The following is a 23009-nucleotide window of genomic DNA, read 5'->3' on the forward strand; positions in this document are numbered from 1 at the left end:
TAGAATTAAAAAAAAGAAAAGCATCATTACAAGTGAGCCATGACACGCTGTGCTTGGCGTCTGCTTTTATTAGGAGCTTTGAAATAACTGCTGCTTGGCAGGATGCACTGCAGAAGATACACTTTCAGGTTTCAAATTATTTGCCATGTTAAGCAGAGAAATTATATGCAAACGGTAGTAAATGCATTGATGCTAGGGATAAAAGATATGAGTGTCAGTACCAGGTCATCCCAGATTTATGATGCTTTATAATGTGTCATGATTTACTTTCATGTCATTAGGGTATAATTACAATGTCCTTGTGATGTGTGTATAAGGGTTTATAATCTTACCGTATAACTAGCAATTTAAGTCAAATGTTATTGGAGCTAACCTTGGCCACAGGTATGATGTTATTATAGCAACACTTGCTATAAAGTGCACTGCAGCCATCTTCAATCAAGGATTATAGTTTTGCCAATCATCTTCTACCATCCCATAACCTTTCCCTCCCTTTTTTCTTTCTTTCCATCTTTTCCGTCTTCCATCCGTTTCCACGCTCTCTGTCTTCCTCCCTCTCCAACCCACTTCATACCCGGTCCCCTCTTTCTCACGTCCCTCTATCCATCTCCCTGCCACTCCTCCATCTAATCATTTCTCCTGAGTGGGGCTAATTAAAGGGGATCTGACGGAGTGCGCTGACCACAGGAACATCAATCAATCTCTGTCCAACATGGAGAGCCCCCGCTGACTCCCCCAACCTGCTGCCAATGCGCAGCTCCGCAAAAGGTTAATTGTATTCATTATATAAGGGACAGGGCGAAAGAGGGAGACGGTGAGAGAGAGAGAATGCTGTCTAAAGTCACCCTGAAGATTCTAGCTTTGGGGTGAATTCTCAGTTGGCCTCAGCGAGGTTAAGCTTGGAGCACCGACACCACCTGTCAGCTACCTCTCCCTTACTGTCAAATTCCTCTTCGCCCAAACCCTGGTATGACTTGCATTTTTACTTTTATGTCACCCCCTTCCCTTACACCCTTTTCCATCATTTATTCACCTCATCTCCCTTCCATCGCTGCATAACACATATACATAATTGTATTAATTTAGTTGATGGAACATATGAAAGGAGTCACACATCATTAATAGAGCCTCCTGATTAGTTGATTAAGCCTTAACAGACTTTGGGCAAAAGCTCATTTAGTCCTTCGGGTCCAACTGACGCTGCTGCTAATGAGGTTTGATACCGCCTCATTTTTTGTTATAGATATTAACAGCCTTCCAACACACCCAACCATTTGTTATTGCAGCACTATTTCCATTTGTTGCCAGCTGCTTCCAAAGCACAGAGGCAACTTAAAAGGCGTTTTCATGTTATTGGAGTAACACAGGTGAAACTTTGCTTTGTACTGATGTTAATAATCCAGTACATTAGATGATTATCATACTGAATCATCATTTTGTTTGACTTTAATTACAGAGCCCGTTATTTTAGTTATTTTCAGTTTGAGACTGTGGGCGTTTCTTTCTTTTCAGTAGCGCCTCCAATGTCATTTTCTGTTGACATGGAAGCTGTTGTTGCTGGGAGCAGTTAGCTTTTCACCATGGGCATAAGAAATGGTAGAACAGTTGTTATTTCTAATAATCAACTGCCAACAACCTGCAAAGATGTGTCAATCACAATCAGGCTTGTCACCATTTTATTTTATCAGCTATCTTGCTAGAAAGAGTAGAAAAATTACATCCCAAATCTTAAACCTACCTACAAAGTTGTCAGTTGTTTCTCTAACTGGGGGAATAGTTCATGAGTGAAAGTGAGTTTGAATGTCCCAGGGTATGTTCTATTAGCTGTAGTAGGTTTGGAAGTTAGGTGATGTAGTTTATGGAGGGGCAAAATTGACATTAGGAGGAGGTTTGGATGGATGGAGGGGTCGACAAAACATGGGGCAATCAAGTCATGACTGTTTTACAAGCTTAACCACATGTTTATTGCTACCATGACGATAAAAGCCTGGTATACCTGCCACTGGGTCGTATCCAAAGGTAGAGACAAACGTCCGACTTGGAGAGTTCGTTAGAGCTGTAGGACTTATATTTCTCAGAGGTCTGGAACCAGACTACTAGGAAGGTCTGCATTGATGTAGGTGGCTCCTAGTGAATGAGTGAAGTGTCTTGTACATTGAAATGCATGTAGAAATTTTGTTTCCTGACATAAAATATCACACAAAAAGACTGGTGACAAAAGAAAGAAAAAGTGAATAAATAAAACAAATGCAGATGCTTTCTCACAGAGCGTGAAGGTTAACTGGACAGTTAAATGAGTCATTATAGCACCAAATGAGAGAAACACATTTTAGAAGAATGGTGATCCGTGCAGTTCAGAGACTTGGAAAATCTCCACAGCAGCACGCTGAAGTTGTTCTGTTGGATCCTGGTTGGATGTAGATTTTTTCCTTTAGTCAACCATTGCTATATGTATATTTGATCAGTGTAACATTAAGTAGCATTACTCTGAACAACCCTAAAGGCATGTAGATGCCTTGTACTGCTTTAAAGCAGGATTTTTGTCAGCTGGATCAAACTCACAAGGACTTCAAAAGATATTCTGGTTCTCTGTGGACAAGTTCATTAAAATATTTAGATTTCCTATTAGGTTTCAATTCGTAAAATATGTGTTTGGTTAGCTAATCTTACACAGCCTCTTAGAGAGTATCATTTCATTCTGCTTCTTTTCTTCATTAGCCTTTGGCAGTCTGCGAAAACTTGTGCCTGAATTCTTTTGAGTTCTGTTTATCCATTTGTGGTGAGCTGCGGAGCAGTCTAGAGGAGTGGGCCTTCTGTTTTACACAACATCATACACAAATATTAGTGCTTTTTTTAGAGGAACAATTCTTATGTGACTGCTGCGGAGCATTATTTTCGCAAGTATCCAAACTTTCTTGCAAACAGCTTGTTGAAACCACTTCTGAACTTGAATTGCTCCCTTTTACTTCTCTTTCATTTCACATTTATTCATGCAAAAAAAAAAAAAAAAAACTCTTCAAACTGAAGGTTAACTTACAACAAAAACTTTTTAAACAAATTGCATGTGGTTACTGTAGAAACCAGTTCATCCCATCACTGGGGGTGACACTCAGACATTCTGCCTGGCTCTGCACTAAGCACTCTTCAGCACATATCATGCAAGAATGTGACAGCAAAGATGACAGGCACACTCCTAGTGGCAACTTTTCCACCTCCCACCAGACGTATTTATTTTGACAAGAATGTCTCTTGCCGGAGTGACTCGAATTAAACATGTACAGCTCGGTGTAGGCTAATTCACAACTTCTATATGTTGTGATCCCACTGCGCCAGCATTTATTTCTTTCTGTTGAAAGAAGTTGATGCCTGGCGGTATGAGCCGCCTGATCTCTGAAGTGAATTAACATGAATGACTCAAAACATAAGAAATCCACTATGTATCCTGGTACAATCAAGGTAATCTTTTAGAGATACTGAAAGGACACATGCACACACTCCAACAGACATTGATCCTTATTGAGTGTCTACAGGTCTCTTCCTTGAAGCAAACAGGCTGGTTGTTCATTCACAAGTGATGCTTTCTATCAGTGGAATCTACAAGCTGTTACACCTGCACACAAAGGACCCTAAGTGGTTCAGTGTGCACAAAACAAACTTGATCGTACGACTTGTCACTTTGAAAACCCACTTAGAGTCATCATCCTCGTAATCACCATTGGCATCCTCCTGGCTGATTCACACTCTCTTAGCAGCTCTGTCTTCAAGAGCTCTGTGTCTTTGTAGTCTCAATGCAGCAAGTCATACAAATAGGGATAAAGCCATTCATGGTGTTGTATTTAATACATTAACAAAGAAGTAAAAATAAAAAAATAAAAAAACCTATATTATACCATCCTGAAAGTGTAATTTTAAAAGAATAAAGTATGTTGATATTCTACCAGTAAATTTCAGTCAAGTTAGTCAAATTAACAATAATGAATGATGAACTATATTAGTCAAATTAAAGTAAATTTTCGCACATATTTAAACTATAATTGGATTTTAAATCTGTGACACCTTGCTTATGATTATTATATCAAAATAGAAGAAGTGGCAGCATTTTTTTTTTTTTTTTTTTTTTTTTTTTTACCATTCTCACTAGCCACTTATTCTCTTGGCATCAGCTGGTATCACCAGATGTGGCTGACGATACAGCAAACAATAAGCAGTGGATGGTCAGCACAGCAGCTGTATAAAGTGTATGTTACGCTGCCTCCACATGGCAGGGAGATGGTACTGCCACCACAGCTGGACACTGGAGCCAAGGTCTGGAAGAGTGTCAACTGCTGGAAACATACAGCTTCAACCTTTGTCCTGTGGGGATTTTGCACATGTGTGCTTGTGCGTGTGTATGTTTGCATAGAGGACAATTTCAAAGTGTTTGTCTGTGCCTGTCTACGTAAGTGTGTGTGTGTGAGTGTCTTGGGGGAGAGCTTCGCTGTGGTAGCCAGGTTAGCCTCTCGAGCATCATTATCACTGGAATAAACAACAGCTAAGCTCCAATGTCCTCTGTGCCCTTGTTCCTCTATTAGATGGTCTTAAGTTTGTGTGTGTGTTTGTGTGTGTGTGTGTGTGAGCTCAGATTCCAAATTGTGTTTGTGTCTTTTCAGTGCGCTCATGCTTTCATAATTTGCAAGCAAGTGCAAGTGCCCTTGTGATTTCTACTTTTGTCTTAATTAGTTTACCAGTTTAGTGAGATTTAAGAGAGTTCTCATCTGTTTCTCATGTGTTTATTAAAGGTACCTCATCCCTTCACTGGATCGCTCCCATGCTGGTTTCTACCGCTGCATCGTCAGGAACCGGGTGGGAGCCCTTCTACAGAGGCGCACAGAAGTACAGGTGGCCTGTAAGTATCCACGAGGGATGCAGGTGAAACACAGATGAATGGACCAAATGGATGAATAAATGGATGGATGATGAACAGAGAGAGAGACGGAGTGTGAGCGTGAGACTGCCTGCGGAGTACACAGTATGCACACACTCTGTTTGGTTGCCTTTGTAGCAAGGACTGACAAGGGAGCGGACAGATGCTGGCAGGGTGAAAGATCTACCTGCATCTCATTCGGGGTGTTATCAACCCAGACAGCTGTTCCACTCAGCATTCTCATTAGATTGATATTGTTGCCGTGGTTGTTTTTAACTTCCAATATGACCGGCGCTTATTTCATTCTCTCTCTTTTGTCAACAACATCTGTCGTTTCTTGGCGAAAATGGGGCTCAGATGCGCCGTGTTTCTGAAAATTTCCAGCACCGCTTTTTTCAGGCCGTGCTCGGCTCCCTCGTCTTGTTAACGAGCTATTACAGGCGCGCCGCAGAGGTGTCTGGAGTGTTGTCACGTCGAATCCACCTCCCCACCCTTGCCGCCACCACTCCACCCCCATAGGCACAACCGCCCTACACCCATTATCCCACCTTCCCGGGGTATGCCAGGTTCATTGGCTTCCCCTTGTTCCAACGACATTTGAGTGGATGTGACACGCCGCTGTACCTGACTGAACAATGCAGCTAACCAGGCATGAGGGGGGAAGAGATGGGAGGGAGACAGAGAGGATTGAACAGTCCCACTGGTCCACTTCTTCAGTGTTGGGCAAACATACTGTTGTGCAAGCCAACTCCGTCCTTGAGCATGCTCCCTTCCCTCAAGCGGTCGGACTCTTTGTTGCTTCCGTCGCAGTTTCTTTTTCTTGCGGCTTTCCTCTCTCCCTCTCTCTTGACTTTGTCTGTTGTCTGGCCACCACTGCTTTCTATTTATTACTTGGCTTCCACCCCACTGTTATTCTCTTTCTCTTTATTCCCACCTCTCCCCATTTCCATAATTCTCCTCTTCCTCCTCATCAGTTGCTCGTGAAGGGGTACGGATACTGTGGCAGAGTAAAAAAGGAGAATTAAGGACACCTGCAAAAGAAATGGATGAGACAGACAGGGGAGGGAGAGGGAGAGAAAGATAGAGAGGGAAAGAGATGGGGAGATCTCGTTTGGAAGCTATTCCATTGAGGCTGCACAATTAGGATTGCAGAGACACACCTTGGAGAAAGGGAAACATGCCGAGGCATTAGAGATTAGGGAAGGGGAGGAGGACATCACATCGCCGAAACTGCAGATCAAAGTCAGGGGATTTGCACACTTCCCAGATTTTCATTTAAGCTAAGCACCACAGCTGCACCGCAAAGCCAGATTACCTTTTTTATTCTCTTTGAAAGAGAGCGCAAGAGAGAGAGTGAGAGAAAGACAGAGAGAAAGAGAGAGAGAGAAAAGATTGCCATCGATGCACAACCACTCCAACATCCCCGGTTCAAAGCCCCATACCTTGATCCCTACATGTTTCAAAGATATTATTATTTCTAAACTGTGTTAGAACTTAATTGAGTGTTTGATGTAATGTTCAAATGATTTCAGCAGTTTTCTTTTATTGTTTCCGCTGAATTGAAAAGGCAAATATATGATCCTGTCCTCGCCTCTCAAGGAGCTTAAAAAAACTATTTTAAGGTATTCAGCTGTCACTGCTCCAAAAACCGGTCTGCTCTTTCTCTTTGCGACAGCGTTGGAGGAAGAAAAGATAAAAAGTCTGCTTGTTACTTCTGTAACAATTGCACGGCTGAGATCGAAAACAACAACTGAAGTTGATGGACAGTCCATCAAAAAAAAAGTCTGAACCTGCCCATAGATCTCACTTACAAACAGGCAGGGCATGGAGTAGGGATATTAAGGCAGTATTTTTTGCCAACTTTTAAGCTATAATGAGGCAGGAGAGAAATAAAACCACTGTAACAAATGAAATACATTAGGGGATGACAGACTAGCAGCAGCCCTGGTCATCTACTATGTTGAGTAATGCACACATTTAGAGTGTGATCAAGATTGATTGTCCTCCATGCATCCACACAGGAGGATAGAGAATATGAATATGAGTCAATTTAGCGTCCCCTCTGTGTCCCTCTGTGAGTCATTACATCTTGGTTCCTTCTAGCTTTTCTTCATATACTGTGGAAACCATGGCAACAACACTGCGCTGTCCATCAAAGCAGCTCGAAGTAATATTGCAGAACAGAAAAGCAGATGGCAAAAGCTCAGTGGGCACCAAAAGTCAGATTCATGAAAGAGAGGAAAATTTTTGCTTGAGACTTTGCATACTCTTTTCTCTTCATACGTTCCCTCGCTCTCTGCTCCTGTTCACACATGTATGTTACTTGTTTGTTTGTTTTCCTGTAGTTATGGGCAGTTTCGAGGAAGGGGAACGCAGCCAGTCAGTCTCCCAGGGAGAGGGAGCCGTCATCCCGGCGCCACGCATTCGCAGCTTCCCCCAGCCACAAGTCACCTGGTTCAGAGATGGGCGCAAGATTCCACCCAGCAGTCGCATGTAAGTCCTTGACTTTTTTATTTTTACTTGTTCTTGTTTTACTTGTTGTTTTACACGTTCGTTCCTGTGAAGTCTTTTTTTCTTTGTGCTTCACTTTGTTTTTGTGTGTGATTCGGTGAATAGCTTTTGGTGCTTTGTTTCTTCTTGGAGGTCTTTGAGCGCTTTGGTTGGAGAGCATCTGCTCCTACCTGTCGTTTGTCATTCATCTTGCTACATTTTGTGGTAAAGGAGAGTTTGAGTCTGCTCTTCAGAACAAGGGCCGAGACCAAAGCCGTTCTGGCACTGTGTGAAATGGAATCGCCCCTTCGTTCCTCATTTTTATTTCAAAAGAAAACCCCACCTCTACTGTATGTCTCTGTCTCTTTCTTGTTTTCCTCCTCTACGTCGCTATTCATCTTGGTCTCAAAATTGGAGAGGCTGTGTTTCCCGAGGTCAGCTATCAGAGTTTGCCAGCCAGTGGCGGTGGTGTTCATACAACACCATCAGTGCCTGATGGGACTACTGAGCTCTGGGGCTGCTGACAGCCTCAAATGGGATTGTTGTATTGCTTTCCTATTCTGTTCACTTAAAATGGAAGGGTGTAAATGGAGAGGTGGATTGGGAGAAGGTGCTGTCTCTGATTTGCTCTGTGGCCCAAGAAAGGAACAGTGGCCAGTTTAAGCACTTTAGTTGCCTGGGTTTTGTTCGTTTTTATAATATATTGATTCATGCTTATATATTACTAAATAAGCACTACTCTGATTTAGCATTGAACTTGTCGTACACAAAGGGAAGAAGAGCTATATATTTTTTTTCATTCTTTGTCAAAACCTGGTCTATAAACTACCCACAATACAGCTTGGCCAATGACAGTGTGTTATGTTAGCAGCAGCTAAAGTGCCCTTGAGCCACTAGCCAAGAGTATAATATTTTTCCACAGTGATGTTACAGCTTATTACAGACTATACTTTACATCTGCAAGTCAAGGTGATACTGCTTCTCTCTGCCTTTCAATGATTGACTTGAATGATTCACTGAGCATGTGCACAGTATTTTTTTTTTTTTACATATATCTCTTAGTTCCTGTCTTTGTGTGGGCAATACTTTGTCTGTGTGTACCTGCATGTAACTGTGTTAAAAAGGCACTTATCCCCCCATCTCATCACATCTGCATTTTCTTCATTGTGGGAGGTGACCTTGCCCTTGGTTAGAGTGAATCTTTCTTATCAACTCCTCATCATCAGTAATCATACCCTGACCCAGAATGACAATGAGACGGACGAGCGTCCAGACTGACTGAGACGCTGAAGGCCTTGGATGGCCGTGAGTGCTTCAATTTTTTATTTCATTTTTTTCAAGCCTTGTAGAATGATGATACTTTATTGACAGTCTTAGTGAGTAGTGTCCGTCAAAGAATTCGTACGTTCTTTATTTCTACTTTCACATCTCTCATTCAGCTCCTTCCGCTCGCTCTCTTCTTGTCTCATTTATTTCCTCTGTCTCTCTCTCTCTCACTCCTTTTGACTCCATTATAGGCCACCCATTGTGTGTGCTTTGCCTCATCTTCATCTCTTCCTACCCTCTAGCTCTGAGAATGCTAATTCTGTACGCACCGCACAAGGTCACTGTGTGCAAATCAGCACCGTTGATAACAGGCGGCCTTTTTTATTGAAAATCATTTAATTGAATTTGATTCGTGCCACTAGCGTTGACTCTGTTGAGGCATCAAAGTCTCACCAGTGGGGGAGATGGAAGGAAGAGCCAAAGAGAGAGATCTGCGCACAACTGCAAATGTTACCTTGATGAAGGCTCTTTCAGAGACCTTGTGCTCTCCGGAGTCAGTTCCAGCAGTCTCTCAAAGCATTGTCGCATGGCCTTCTATGCATAATGGTTATAGTCCTTGTAAGACAGGTAATCCCATCTGGAAGATGTCTTCACCATGGCCCAAGTTACAATGTGGAATTGCAGTAAAGGCAGGAGAAAAATGGCTCCATGTTCTACAACCATGGTGACCATTTTCTCTTTGATTCACAGTATCTTTCTTACTTTCCCACTTTGTGCTTTTTACTCCCCTTTTTTTCTATCTCCTCTCATTGTCCCCTGCTCCTGCTATTCCTCCTCAGGTGTCATAACTTTAATTTGCCGACTCTCCAGGGGTTCGTCTTGCTGCCTCTCTGTGTGCTGCTTAATCACACCTTGGCAATAGAGGAGAGGGAAAAAAAACCCCCAAAAACAGCCAGAACCAAAATAACTGTGGTAATCACCTCCAACCAATCTAACAGCTAATTAAATTCACACTTCCTTGGCAGGATGTTGTACCTAAAACACGTCTACTTTTGTTGCGTCGTGTTTACATTCACATTGTGATCAGTTTTGGCCTGCACTTGTGTTGCTTCTTCCAGTTGCATCATACAGTCAGAGGGGGTGTTCTTTCATGTCTTGCTCTTGTCAGAATTCTTTTTTTTTTTTTTTTTTTGCAGTAGAAAGGTGGCAGAAGCTTGGAAATCACAGCAAGGCGCCCCTGGTTGCTTGCATGGACCGTCTCAAGTCCCACACACACTTAGTAAACACATCCCATGTAATCTGATCACAAGTAGACGCCTCAAAATACACAGTAGGTGTGATTTCATCTTCAAACATTACCAAAACACTGGGATTAGGGTTTGATAGAATTTATTCAAATCTAAATCAAATATCAAATCCATTTATCAAATGTAAATCCTTTAAATACCTAGGGAGCAAGACGGTTTCTTCGTTTTTACTACGTTTAGTACATTTACATGCACATAATAATTCTGGTTTTGAGTCTTATCCTGGTTTTGATCATATTCAAAAAACTAGTGTATCTCCCTGGTGTATCCAGGTCTCTGATCATCAACAGCTGAGGATGAAAACATCTATATTTTTCTGGTTGCCTGAATTCTGCTGTGTCTAGTCAATCTGGTCAGTGATAACGTAAAACAGGAGCAATGATACATTGTATTCCTGAGGTCAGACTCTCCCACTATATTAGTGTGTTCATCGTCATTACATGACAACATTTACCATCATGTTTCATGTTTTACTGACTTAATACTACGTAACTTTGTTGGAACACCTGGACACATGGCAGAGAAGGATCAGACACCTGGATAAGGTTTCTGATCATTCTGCAGCATCTTGGTTTCTATCAATGTATAACCTAGCATCAGAATGAGCCTATAGAAAAGAAAATCAAAATATAATGCTTACATGTGAAAATTATAACCTGGAGGCTCCAAAAACCTGATCATATCATATTCAGAATACTCATACTCATCTAATTGCATTCAGTAGCAGTCACAGTCCACCACTTTGGTTCAGGCTGAAATATCTCAACAGTTATTGAGAGGATTGCCATGAACCTTTGTGCAGACATTCGGTCCCCTGAGGATGAAGCCGGCTGACTTTGGTGAATCCTCTGACTTTTCCTATAACACTACCATGAGGTTAACATTTGGATTTTGAGTAAAATGTCTGGATAACTATTGGATGGATTGCCATGAAAATTGGTACAGACATTATTTCCCTTTTCTGATGAATTGGAACAGCTGATCCCTCAACTTTCCATCACACAATCATCAGGTCCAGGTTTGAATATGTTCAGTACCCTTTATTTATAACCAAATACCTGCAAAGCTAATGACATCAACATCATGTATAGTTTGTTTTAGTGAAAATCAGGAAATGTTGGTATGTTAACACACCAAACTATGGCTGCTGATGAAGGAATACATTGTGATTGTTGAACATCAGCATGCTGGGATTATCACTGTGAGCATATTTATGCGTTAGCATTTCATGCAAAGCCTGTACACCCTGACAGAGTTGTTATTCATTCAGTGCAATAACCAAATGGCTTCTGTCACAAAAGTTAGAAATATATTTGAGCATTTGTTTTTAGATTGTCTTATTTGAAGAACTAAAGCCTCTGTTTATGAAGTAGATTACACATTCCCATCAATACTCAGCTAAATGACCGGCTTTTCTGTTCATTGCTCTTTGCTAAGAAAAGGAAAAAGAAAATAAATTAATCATTTGATATAACATAACATATAATAACATATTTCTTAGACTTTGGAAAGGACTCTTTCCATTTTTGAACTGGAACTTTGCCATCAGGTTCAGAGATGTATGTAAATTCAAACATAGAATCGTGTGAACACAACACACCATCCAGACCCTGGATGTGTGATGGAAACCCACAGAAACTTGGTGAATACTGTATTTCTGCTTCCCTGCTGCCAGTTTCCCCCTGGCAAGGCAGCGTCTCGCTGTGGGACTGTGACTGCTCTCTCTTTGCCATGTGGCCTCTGCAGCTGTTGTTCTTGGCGAAGGCAAAGACTCCTGTGCTCTCTCTCACAGTGCACCCATAAAGTTGGGATTCACTTATTGTAGTGTTTCTCTCTGATGGCCCTCTCTGTGCTCTCCTTGTTTCCTTGTCTAGGTTCAAGACATTGTGTCCTTGTTTGACTCAAGCCTAAAATGCGCAGCTAGGCATTGGTCTAGCTGCCATACGATGAATCTGTCCCACCTGGGTCCTGGTGTCTTTGCTGTGGGGTGACGTAGTGTAGGGTACAGGGAGAAAAATAACTTATTTAGCACGAATGGTCATTATTCTCCCCTTATTCAGTGGCAGTGCTATTGGCAGGGTCCTTTCCATTTGGTTGGCGTGATTTGTTACGTTATTTTGGAGACTTAATGTGGTGTATAATCAGGGACCCTTCAGTAAACACATTTCATAGGAATTGTTGGGCTATTCTCTCACTATTTCACCTCTGACAACAACTCACTACCCACTACCTGGTATTCTCTCCCAGAAACTTTCCATTGACACTTGGGCATGGATTTATCTGCATTACACTGAAAACAACCTTGTAGAGGTGTCTCTTAAGACAGAACACAGAGGAGCCTGACCCGGAGGAGTCAGTGGGAGGACATTCCTGACACACAACCATTGTAATTCCCTTGAGTAATCTGCTGTAGCTACTGATCAATTAATGGCCCCTGCCTGTGATGCGCGGGTCCTGTCAGTCTGCTATGGATTCCCCATTAGTCACAAGGGCCAGTGAATAGCCAAGCCCTTCCTCTACATTTCCCTACATCCAGCTGCCCAGTATTAGTCATGAACCCAACAATCTGCAGGTCAAAGGGAAGGAATGTCGAAGAGAAGCATATCTAACAACACACAATGAAGTCTTAAATCAGTAATTACATGCATGTAATTACGTAGACTGCGTGTTGTGTTTATTTCCCTGATTGTTTGGTCTATAAAACTGATTATTGAGTTGATCAATGGTCCAAAACCCATTATACAACTGGAATGGCACTTAGTAGAGCACATATCTTTGCCAAGGCCAAACAATCCTACATATGTCTGTCAGGTTCCAATTATTATCTGGATGACCACCAAAAAAAATGTCCTATCTCGCAATGTTAAGGAAAGTGATATAAACCTAGATCCTTTAACTGGATGGCACCAAAATGTAATGGGTTCTTCCCTGGCCCTTCCCCCACCAAGTTTGGTTCAGTACTTTTTGCATACTGACACACAAACAAACCAACCAACCTTGGCAGAGATAATTAAGTAACAAGCAGAAGCAGCTATTCACTTTCACACATTCCCATTTGAAGATTTGCTTCACACCTTGATTGATTGTTAATAATTGTTGTTGATTCCTTCATCGGGTCAGTTGATTGTAGGGATGGGTATTAAACCCCAATGAATTTTGAGTACAGCCCAAAATGTGTCATTGAAAGTTTGCACTGAAAGTTTGGTCAGAGGTTAGATTTGTTTACTTACTCAGGTTTTTCTTGAACTAAATTAGGAAACACTCAAGACTATCATTTATTTAGGGAGTTGTATATTTACCACTGAATTGCCTATTGACATATTTTGTTGAATGAAAAATAGGTCAAAATAAAAGGGCTAGGATACAGTCTGTGGTTAGTTGTAGAAAAGAGTATTCTGGTGGTATTTATACCAAGCATATACCAACATAAACATTTCCAAAGTCCTCATCCAACTTGTATCCATGGTTGTGTAGATAAGAATTCATTATTTTCTTGATCTTGATTAATATTTTTGTTAGTTGGTCCATAAGATGTCAGAAAATAATGAAATCCAAGGTGATGCTTGATTTGTCTGACAGTAGTGTGAATTTTCAGTTTACAGTGACCAGCAAATCCTTGCACTGGAGAAGCTGGACCAAGGACAATGACTTAAATGATTAACTGATTATCAAAATCATTAGTTACCGATCATCAACAAATGGTTTCAGCTCTAGTTTAGATAGATGTATCAGTCGGTGGAATTATTAAGGCTGATCATAAATGGCTGTGAGTCACCATTTAACCTTGAATTTGGGACATCCCTTTCTTTTTTTTTCCTCCACTGAGGCGGGTTTTCTGAACACTCAACCAACTAAGAGCGATGGGGAAGCAGAAAGCGAACAGCCACAAATCTCTAGTTCATGCCCTCAGTGAGAAAACAAGTGGCTGTTTTCATGAGCAACACTCCCTCACCTCTCCTCCTCCATCTCTCCATCCCCAGGAGCTGTGGCTTTTTCATCACAGGTCTGCTGAGCAATAGGGCATGCAGCCTGCTGCTTGCTCTCACTCGTCTTCCTCCCTCTCTGGCTTTCTTCTGCCGTCATCTGTCTACTGGCTGCGGTTTGACTCATACCTTAGCCAGCCATGTGAGCCGCTTGATCCCGTCGACCCCTCTCTCTCTCTCCTGGGGGAAGCCATCAGTCGACCAGGGCCATTTGTCTGCATGTAATGGAGGTCTGAGGCTGTGGAGCGAGGTTAGGCCCCTCACGGCCCAGCAGAGAGGGACAGCAACGACAGATGCCAAAACACTCTAGCGCGTCTGTGCAGCTCCGTCAACCTGTGTCACTACTGGATTAACATGATAAGATATGCATGCAGACTGACAAGTAGATAGAAACAGACACAAAGACTCTTAAGCTTGTGTTTTAGAATACAAGGACGACGTGTTCTTAATTAGAGAGCAACCTTGGATCATTGTTTATCTAATTTTGCTGTAATGTAATTTATTAGTAATAATGAAAATTAGAGAAGGGAAGCATCTGATGGCAAATGAAACATTTAAACTTCCATCTGTCTGTTTCAATCAAACATAAATCCTCATCACCATTATTGATTAAATTGCTACAGAATCATTATAAGGCTGGCAGTCATTGAAAAGCCCCCCTTGATGCTAAACATAAATAAATTGATCCAGAATAAAGTAATTGCATATGAGACTAATACCGCTTCTTGCTTCAAGCAAAACTGGGGTTGCACATAAAGCTGCACAGGCGGCCCAGAGCAGCTGTCCAGAACTGCCAGGCTCTCTTGTGGACCCACAGCTCTTTCTGGAGAATGATAATGGGAAAGGAAATTGGGTCGGAATAGAGAGAGAAAGCGTTCAAAGACGCAGGAATAAGCATAAAAACCAGACAGCGAAAGAGGCATGTTCACACATATCTGATTTGTCCGAATTTCTCAGCTCTGTGGCTTGATAAATCCCTGCGCCGTGCCGAATACGTGGTGAGCAACCATTACAAGCTAGCCTCAGACAGCTGCTCACAATGCCACTGAGAGACTGGGGAATAAAGTGGAATAAGGATGACCAAAATGCATTCAGACAGAGAATGAGATAGATAAGAATAAGCATCATGGTAAAACAAGAAATTACTTCAGGCAGCTAGTAAAAAAACCCCAAAAAACTCAAACTATTTCATTACCTCTTTAAAACCAAATTCTTGTCTCCCTGTCCCTGCTCCCTTGGTGTACATGTAAAGCCATTCTGGATAATTGGCTTACTTTTAATTTCTTCCTGCATCATGTGGTCTTTGATCCCCGAGGCCCTGGCGAGCCTGGTGAGTGGTTAGATCTGCTGAACGCGCTGTGTAACAAAGTTTGGTGTGACCCCCACTGCAGCAGCCCTGATTACAGGCTGAGGGGAGAGAATGCTCAGCAGGGAAGCACATTAAAATCAACTAGCAGGGGGAAAAAAGTGCCTCGCACTCTCAACAACATTGATAAAATCAGGACTTGCTGTGGATAATGGTGAAATATTAGTTGAAACGGCATTTTGCAGACGCTTGGACAGGGTTACTGAGTGGGGTTATTGTAGGAAAAAAGAAGCTGACAAGAGACAACACTTGTAAAATCATCTTATACAGCACTTGACATTATCACGGAGAGAGTAGACCATCTTGCACAGGTCATTGTGAAGTTCTGCCTCCTATGATTTAGCAGCACTGCACTGTATATTCATCCTCAAGAGTTTATTAAGCGACAGGTAAAGAAGTTAAGCCCTGGATTGTGTTCCCGTTTTAGAAAGGTCCTGGGCAGTCACCTGGGATTCATTCAGCGCTTTGGACACTTCCGTTATGCCATCATCCCTGAAGGGATCCATAATTCATTGCTGTGCGTCCCGGATGTCACCGCTCCAGCAAGCTAGCATTAAATATTTACCGCAGATCATAAGCTGCAGCCATTGAGGCCTGCCAGCCCCTTTAGGAAGACTGTTTTCAGTCTCAGCATGCACGGGGAATCACAAATGAGCCCAGTGACTGGGGCCGCTTTCAGATATTTGAAAATCAATCACTCCGGAGAAGGATCTCATAAGTCATCATACTGTAAATGCTAACGGCACAGGTAGCTATACGCAGCACACACAGCCCATCACTCTCTGCATTGTGTCATATTCGTTTCCTGCATGCCTCTCTGGAGCTACAATTACAGCTGATAAGGTTTTTTTGTTTTTTTTTATGTGTGTGCACATACCTGTATATATGTTTTGTAAGGGCTTGTGAGCATTTTCTTCCCCCCATCCCTCTATAGATATCTAAGTATATACCCCTATTTTTGACTCTCTTTCTCTCACTTTCTCACTGGTGAGAAAGTGCTCCCTTGATAAGGCGCAGCAGGTACTTAAATCCCCCACTGATGAGATGAAGGTCAGGATGGAGGGAAGAATAGATGGAGAAGTGGAGCGCGTTAGATTGGTGGAGGAGAGAAAGAAGAGGTCATCAGCTGTGAAACAGGAACGCAGCTTAAATGTACATGAGGGGGGTCATTATTGTTTAACTCTGGTGCAATTACAGTACATCTGTAGAAGAAGCCATTACATGGAGGGGGTCAAAGATTTTTTTTTTGTTGTTTCTTATTGATTACTAAAATCGCTGTTATTTCAGTCTGAGTGCTGCCAATAGCTGCGGGAACTTTAAAGAAAATGTCAAAGGGAAAATCAAACAGAAATGTCAGACAGAGGGTAGGTGTGTGTGTGTGTGTGTGTGTGTGTGTGTGTGTGTGTGTGTGTGTGGTGTTTTTTTTCAGTTTGGTAGTAGCATGTCTGTCAAGGCGGATGACCAAACATCACTTCTGCACATGACCACATTCAGCATCTGGTGGGATGGAGGTAGATGAGAGAGGGGGATGGAACTGTAGATGGAGGGATAAGGCCAGAGGAAAAGATAAACACGGAGGAAGGCACCCAGTTGGAACATGCTATCTACATCCAGATTCCCGAACAGGCACAGGAAATAAGAAAATATTGATTGTAATCTTAGGGGGCTCTAACATCAGGGGGGAGGGGGAAGGATTTCTCCCTCAGTGGCTGCTACATAGACGAAGGTAAGTCCATGGGAGGACTTGATAGAGACAACAACACACCAGGTATTAGCTCCTATAGGACACCTTCTGAAAAATGAATCAGTGTTTATTTATTCAGGCATCATTTCAGCAGCCCGACGAGCAAGATGCTATTGTTTTGTGCCAGAAGTGGTTCGCTGCCAAAATGCAGGCCACAGGAAGCAGGGGGGTACAAATAGCCAATTAAAAGCTCTGGGTTATAATGTGCGGGCTATCATATTTCAGAACAGACCATAAGGGCAAGTATGAACAGGGGAGGCTGTCAATATTTCTGCCTTGCTCAGTCAGCACCAACACATTGTTTACACATTGTAAATCGATATACCTAATGCTGCTTGAATGGTGTAATTAAAATGTTTAATGCTCTTTTCAGCCGTTGGATCAAGTGTGACGCTCACCAAACTTGGCACTAATTAGGCAGCCGGATGCTGCATTTGAAGGTTGATCATAAATTATTTTTCCCTGAGGAGCTTTCTCTGAACTTCTTGATCTTGAACGTGCACATGAAAGAATCTTGGTCACTCTCGCCGGAGTCCATCCACCTCACTCTGACTTCTCCTCCTCATTATCTTCTGTATAAACAAAATGTCTTAAAAGACTTTTTTTAAGGCTCTCACTTTGTCTTGTGGTATTTCCCTCTTTAGTGCCATCACTCTGGACAACACACTGGTTATCCTGTCTACGGTGGCACCAGATGCCGGGCGCTACTACGTCCAAGCAGTAAATGACAAGAACGGAGAGAACAAGACCAGCCAGCCCATCACCTTGTCAGTAGAGAGTGAGTAACCAAATGCTTCATAAAAGCTGTACTGTAATCAGCTGACTATGCCAGTACAAGTGACAGGTCTGGGTATACAGTCAAGTCTTAAAACATCACCTGTGGAACTCATTTAGCATTAAGATTTTACCATACTTACTTATAGTTTAACTTTTTAACTTTTTTTTTTTTTTTTTAATTGAACAGATAGTTACTTTGCAGATTAAGATTTTACATTCAAAACATATAGAATATACAGTATATACCATATTATTTTAGCTTGTGAAACCGATTTTGTAGATAATCAGCTGTTCTTAAAATAGTGAAAAGTAACCACTACCTCAACCGGCTATAGCATTAAAGTAAATAATAATGATAAAATAATTAGATACTTATGGAAAAGTAGCAATACCACACTTTTAAAATGTTATTTAAGTAAGGGTATAGAAGTGTTATTATCAAAAGGAGCTATTTGTAAGTTTTCTGTGTCAAGAGCTTCAGCCATCGTTGTATCTAAAATACAATAGGTTGTAACACACCCTCTGAGCAGTGCTGCATCTTCAGGGCAGGTTGGAAGCTGCAGCCAGTTGCGAATGGAAAGTGACAAGGCAGGCTAGCTGGTTAGCGTGTTAACTTTAGAAAGAAAAAAGACACAAAAGAGACAAGAGCTAATATTGGCGTTGCTTTCCACCTGTGGAGACAGCTCTTGGTGAGTAAAGGAATGAAGTTTGATGCTGAACTCCCAGCGTTTCGTCTAGACTGATAATTAAACAACTGTTAATGCTAACGCTAGCTGTTTGGCAACAGCAAAACTTACAAATAACTCCTTTAAAACATCAAAACTAAAAGTACTCAGTGCAAAAAAGGCTCCTGTGAGTGTTATACTATTGTATGTTTGATATTTTATATTGTTGAGAATAGTTTAATGTATAACATTGCATAATGTAAATAGAATATATTTATTTTGGTGCTTTAAGTGTATTTTGAAGTAAAATTTTGACAGCATCTCATTTTTTTTACAGTGTTTTTACATTGTTGTACTGCTACATTTACTCAAGTAAAGGATTTGAGTACCTCTCCTAATACTGTGAAACACCTAAGAAGCTCAGCCTTTATGATCAGATTTGATTTAGCTGCACTAAATTGTGTCTGTAGTCATAGTCACACATTGTTGCAGACATTCACACAGAGGGAGGAGAAGCTGCAGGGAGAGGAGTGCAGACACACTGTACTGCTGCCAAGTAGTTCTTAATATTCACCAGCGTCCTTAGCTCCAACAAAAAAAAAAAAAAAAAACACACACAAGATACACAAATCAAACCAATTCAGATGGCTTCAGCTCAGCAGAGTGAAATATAAGAGGAAACCTGACAGACAGCATCTTATGATACGGTTGACTGGAGTTCAGTATGGAAGTGAATAAGGAGGGTGAGGGTAAGATACTACAGCTGACAACACGAGGGAGCAGAAATAGCCTGTGGCACATATGGAGAAGAGTGGCGGAGTTGATTATACAAGGGCTACACACAAATACACACACACACACACACACACACACACACACACTGGTTCAGGTTAGATAGAGAGCCTGGTGGGAGGTCGTAAGTCAGCGGGTCTCGTGGAATCATGCCATGCATTTACATGAACATTCCACACATGCTCTACATATGCACACATAAATACACACACACACACACACACACACACACTGCTGTTCAAGTTGGCTGATGGGGGAGCCAATAGTGCAGGGTGTGTGTGTGTGTTTGAGTGAGTCCTTTTTTTAAAATTATTATTATTTTTTTATTGCGTGTACGTGTGTATATGTCAGTATCTGCTACAGCAGCTGTTCCTGCAGTGACGCCTCGAACACTGCGCTTCCCATGAACTCTCCTGGCTGCGACAGGGGCAAGGAGAACTCTGCGGAGACCACTGTTGTTAAAGTTACCACAGTCAGGACAAAGTTTAGCAACCTGATTTAAACTTCAGCAAGAGTAAAAATGTGGCTGCCTCTTAACTGCCTCTCCTTTCTCATATTGGATGTTATTTTAAAGAATAGTTTAACTTCTAAGGAATGTGCATATTTTCTATGTTTTCAAGAATGAGATCAGATGACTGATCAATACTGTAACTGTGCGTTAAGTATGAAACTGAGGTCAGAATGTATACAGCCTAGCTTTGCACAAAAGCCAATAGCAACTGTTTGTTTCCTAAAGTCTTACTGTTTTCCCTTGCATCCAGTCTTTATGCTATGCTAGGCTAACCACCACAGCTCCGCATGCATAGACTTGAGATTGATATTCTCACTGCATGACATATTTTTTTTAAATGTTGAACTGTTCCTTTAATTGAACAAGATTCAATTCAAGTACTTGTAGTGCAGGTATGTCCATCTGAAATAAGCAGCAGTTTTTTCATTTTGACTATCAGCCAAACCTTGGTCTTGTTTAAAGTGTGTGTGTGTGTGTGTGTGTGTGTGTGTGTGTGTGTGTGTGTGTGTGTGTGTGTGTGTGTGTGTGTGGGTCTGTGTTTGTGTGTGTGTGTCTGGCTGCAAACATGACATCTAATGACCCAAGATTGAGCCATGACAGCCCCTGTAGCTACATCTGACATGTGCAGCCACGAGCAGACTCCCAGGGCATGATGGGATTGACGGATCAGTGTGTGTTTATCACAGACATGACACACCTCAAGCAGCACATACACACACACGGACACACACTGTGCTCTCACTGCCATTGGCTGTCTGCCTGTGATACTCACAACAAAAACCCTCAAGCAAACACAAACAGACATAAACTAGTGTCCTGAGTTTTATACACATGTGAAAATGTGTGTTTGTGTGTGTGTGCATGTGTGTCTGTGTATGAGTGTGTGTACATGAGCACACACACCCCTTCAGCTTTGTTTTGGTCAGGCAGTATTTTCCTATTCCCGTTTATGGTTCTGCAGTAGACATCTTGTTATACACAGTCAGTGCACTGTGTCATCCTGTTCAGCCCAGCTCTCCATCAGAACTCAGATACTGTGTGTGCACTGGTCAGTTTCAATATTTCACATCGATGAGCACACACAGAGTGCACTGGGTGGAAATGAAATGTATAGCACACCACCATCTAGAGAATCCCACCAAACCTGCCAGTGGACTCACCACATTTTGTCTCTATTAAATATATCCAGCTCTATCTGTCTATCAAGGTTGTTGCTCTGTGCTTAACCTCTCCATGCGTGTGTGTCTCTGCGTGTGCGTGCATGTTGGTATGTATGTGTGGCAATCTGCCTCTCTGTCTAGATGTGGGAGGTCCTGCAGACCCCATTGCGCCCACCATCATCATCCCTCCCAGGAACACTAGCGTGGTCACAGGCACCTCAGAGGTCACGATGGAGTGTGTGGCCAATGCCAGGTAAATACACAGGACCTACAGGGTCATAGACCAGTTTGTTAAAGGGTGAGTTGACTCAGATTATCCAGAACAGGAGATTTCATATGCAGCAATACATCCATCACTGTGTGTTACAATGGAGACAGATATCACAAAACCTGTGCAAATAAATACCACTAGAAATAAGTGAGAGGATATGTTTTTTTATTGGGTATAAACTTGAGGTTTTTAATTCATGCATAATTTCTTGTTCACATTTTATTCTAAGAATAAAACACACTGGACTCTACAAATGCTCATCTTAAATAATTTTCTTAAAATACATCCCCTCAGGATTGAATGATAACTGTAGTGGATTCCAGTATACTTTCACTGGTCTTTGTTGACACATGTTCCTTGATTCATGAAATAGTCAGCGTGAGTTTAGTGTAGTGTGAACTGAAAACAGTTGGCATCGTCTGAGCACACAGACAGATATTTTTTGGATTTCTCCAGCAGATTAAACAAATTGATGGATATGTTTCATGTTGTGAGAAAAATCAAATTTGGATCAGTGTTGCTGAACCAGAATCGTTCCATCATCACGCACCCACACACACACACAAAACTAAAAAAAAAACAACAACACATTCTCATCGGGATTAGATAAAACATGTTGCTGACACTTTGGCTTTTTCCTCTGTAGACCTCTTATCAAGCTGAGCATCTCCTGGCGTAAGAATGGCATGTTGGTGAACAGCGGTTTGAGCGACTTCAACCGCAGGCTGACCATCCTCAGTCCTGTGGTGAGCGACTCCGGCTACTATGAGTGTGAGGCCATTCTCCGCAGCAGCAGCGTCCCTTCAGTCAGCGCTGGAGCTTATCTGCACGTACAAGGTAAGAAATCTAAGTTTTGCCCTGTATTATATCACACAATACTTACAGCAGGAGAGGCGCACCAATGCACATTTGTAGATGATGTTATCTTCCTATTGCACTTATTAACACTTTGGTTTCACACCTCTTTTTATGGAGGAGGAGAGCGAAATAATGAAAACACAGGCAAACTGAGAAACTGTGAATGACTGCCTATTACCAAGTTCATGCAGATTTAATCAGACAAGATTTAAGTAGTTTTTTACAGTGGAGGACAAAAACACAGATATGAGTGAAAATGAAAGCTCAGCTCCTACCTCAGTGTTTGTGCCTTTGACTTTTCTATAGGATGTGTTTTTGATTTTGTTTCTACTCTCTGTATTTCGTCCTTAAGGGCCACCATAATTTGAAACCTTATTATTATGCTGAAGGTAGAGAGAAAATAATTTGATTAGTCATAATGTATAATTCCTGTGCTTTCATATCAGCATGACAACCTCAATAAAAACATTTTTAAAAAAAACAGGGTTTCTACTTTTAGCTTCATACAGTACATCAAGAGCATGTGTGTGGGAGTAAAGTTGGCATTTAGGCTTGCAAGTTCATACTAAAGAGCTGGTATGAAATGAACAGAAATATTATTAGTCTCCCCATATGAATCTGGCAGAGGTATAGCTGTGGAGTCGTAATGCAGTGAGGAGAAAGTATAATTGATTTAAAAGGGAGAAAGCTCATTGTTGGCCTCAAGAAACGGTTTAATAGCATTGCTTGAGTCACTTTCATTCCATCCCACTGAAACACTTTGATGTTTTCAAGGTTGTGATGTGACAGAACGCACAAGGTGTGGTGAACTTTTCCCTTGAAAGAGCTGAGTCTTTTCCTCTCACCAAGAACACATTTGAACCATTACAGAATTTAATTACCGATTTCCCTAATCAAACCGCTGTGTAATGTTGTC

The 23009-nt window shown here is 41.7% G+C and overlaps 1 protein-coding gene across 8 annotated transcripts in view; it reads left to right on the top strand.

Moving 5' to 3' along the window:
• Window positions 1–23009, top strand: part of sdk2b (sidekick cell adhesion molecule 2b) — a 253404-nt gene that overhangs the window by 182318 nt on the left and 48077 nt on the right. For 7 of the 8 annotated variants that reach the window (XM_071462774.1, XM_071462772.1, XM_071462775.1 and 4 more), the window contains exons 3-7: window positions 4779–4885; window positions 7249–7396; window positions 17704–17837; window positions 21106–21217; window positions 21882–22072. In XM_071462774.1, coding sequence (XP_071318875.1) covers window positions 4779–4885; window positions 7249–7396; window positions 17704–17837; window positions 21106–21217; window positions 21882–22072 — 692 coding nt within the window. Of the gene's footprint in view, window positions 1–4778; window positions 4886–7248; window positions 7397–17703; window positions 17838–18191; window positions 18526–21105; window positions 21218–21881; window positions 22073–23009 lie in introns of those variants that run through there. The other variant, XM_071462779.1, reaches the window with a different exon arrangement.

This window comes from Trachinotus anak, unplaced genomic scaffold, assembly GCF_046630095.1.
Source record: "Trachinotus anak isolate AG129_WGS33_773 ecotype Australia unplaced genomic scaffold, CSIRO_AGI_Tana_v1 ptg000025l, whole genome shotgun sequence".
In the NCBI taxonomy this organism is placed as follows: Eukaryota; Metazoa; Chordata; class Actinopteri; order Carangiformes; family Carangidae; genus Trachinotus; species Trachinotus anak.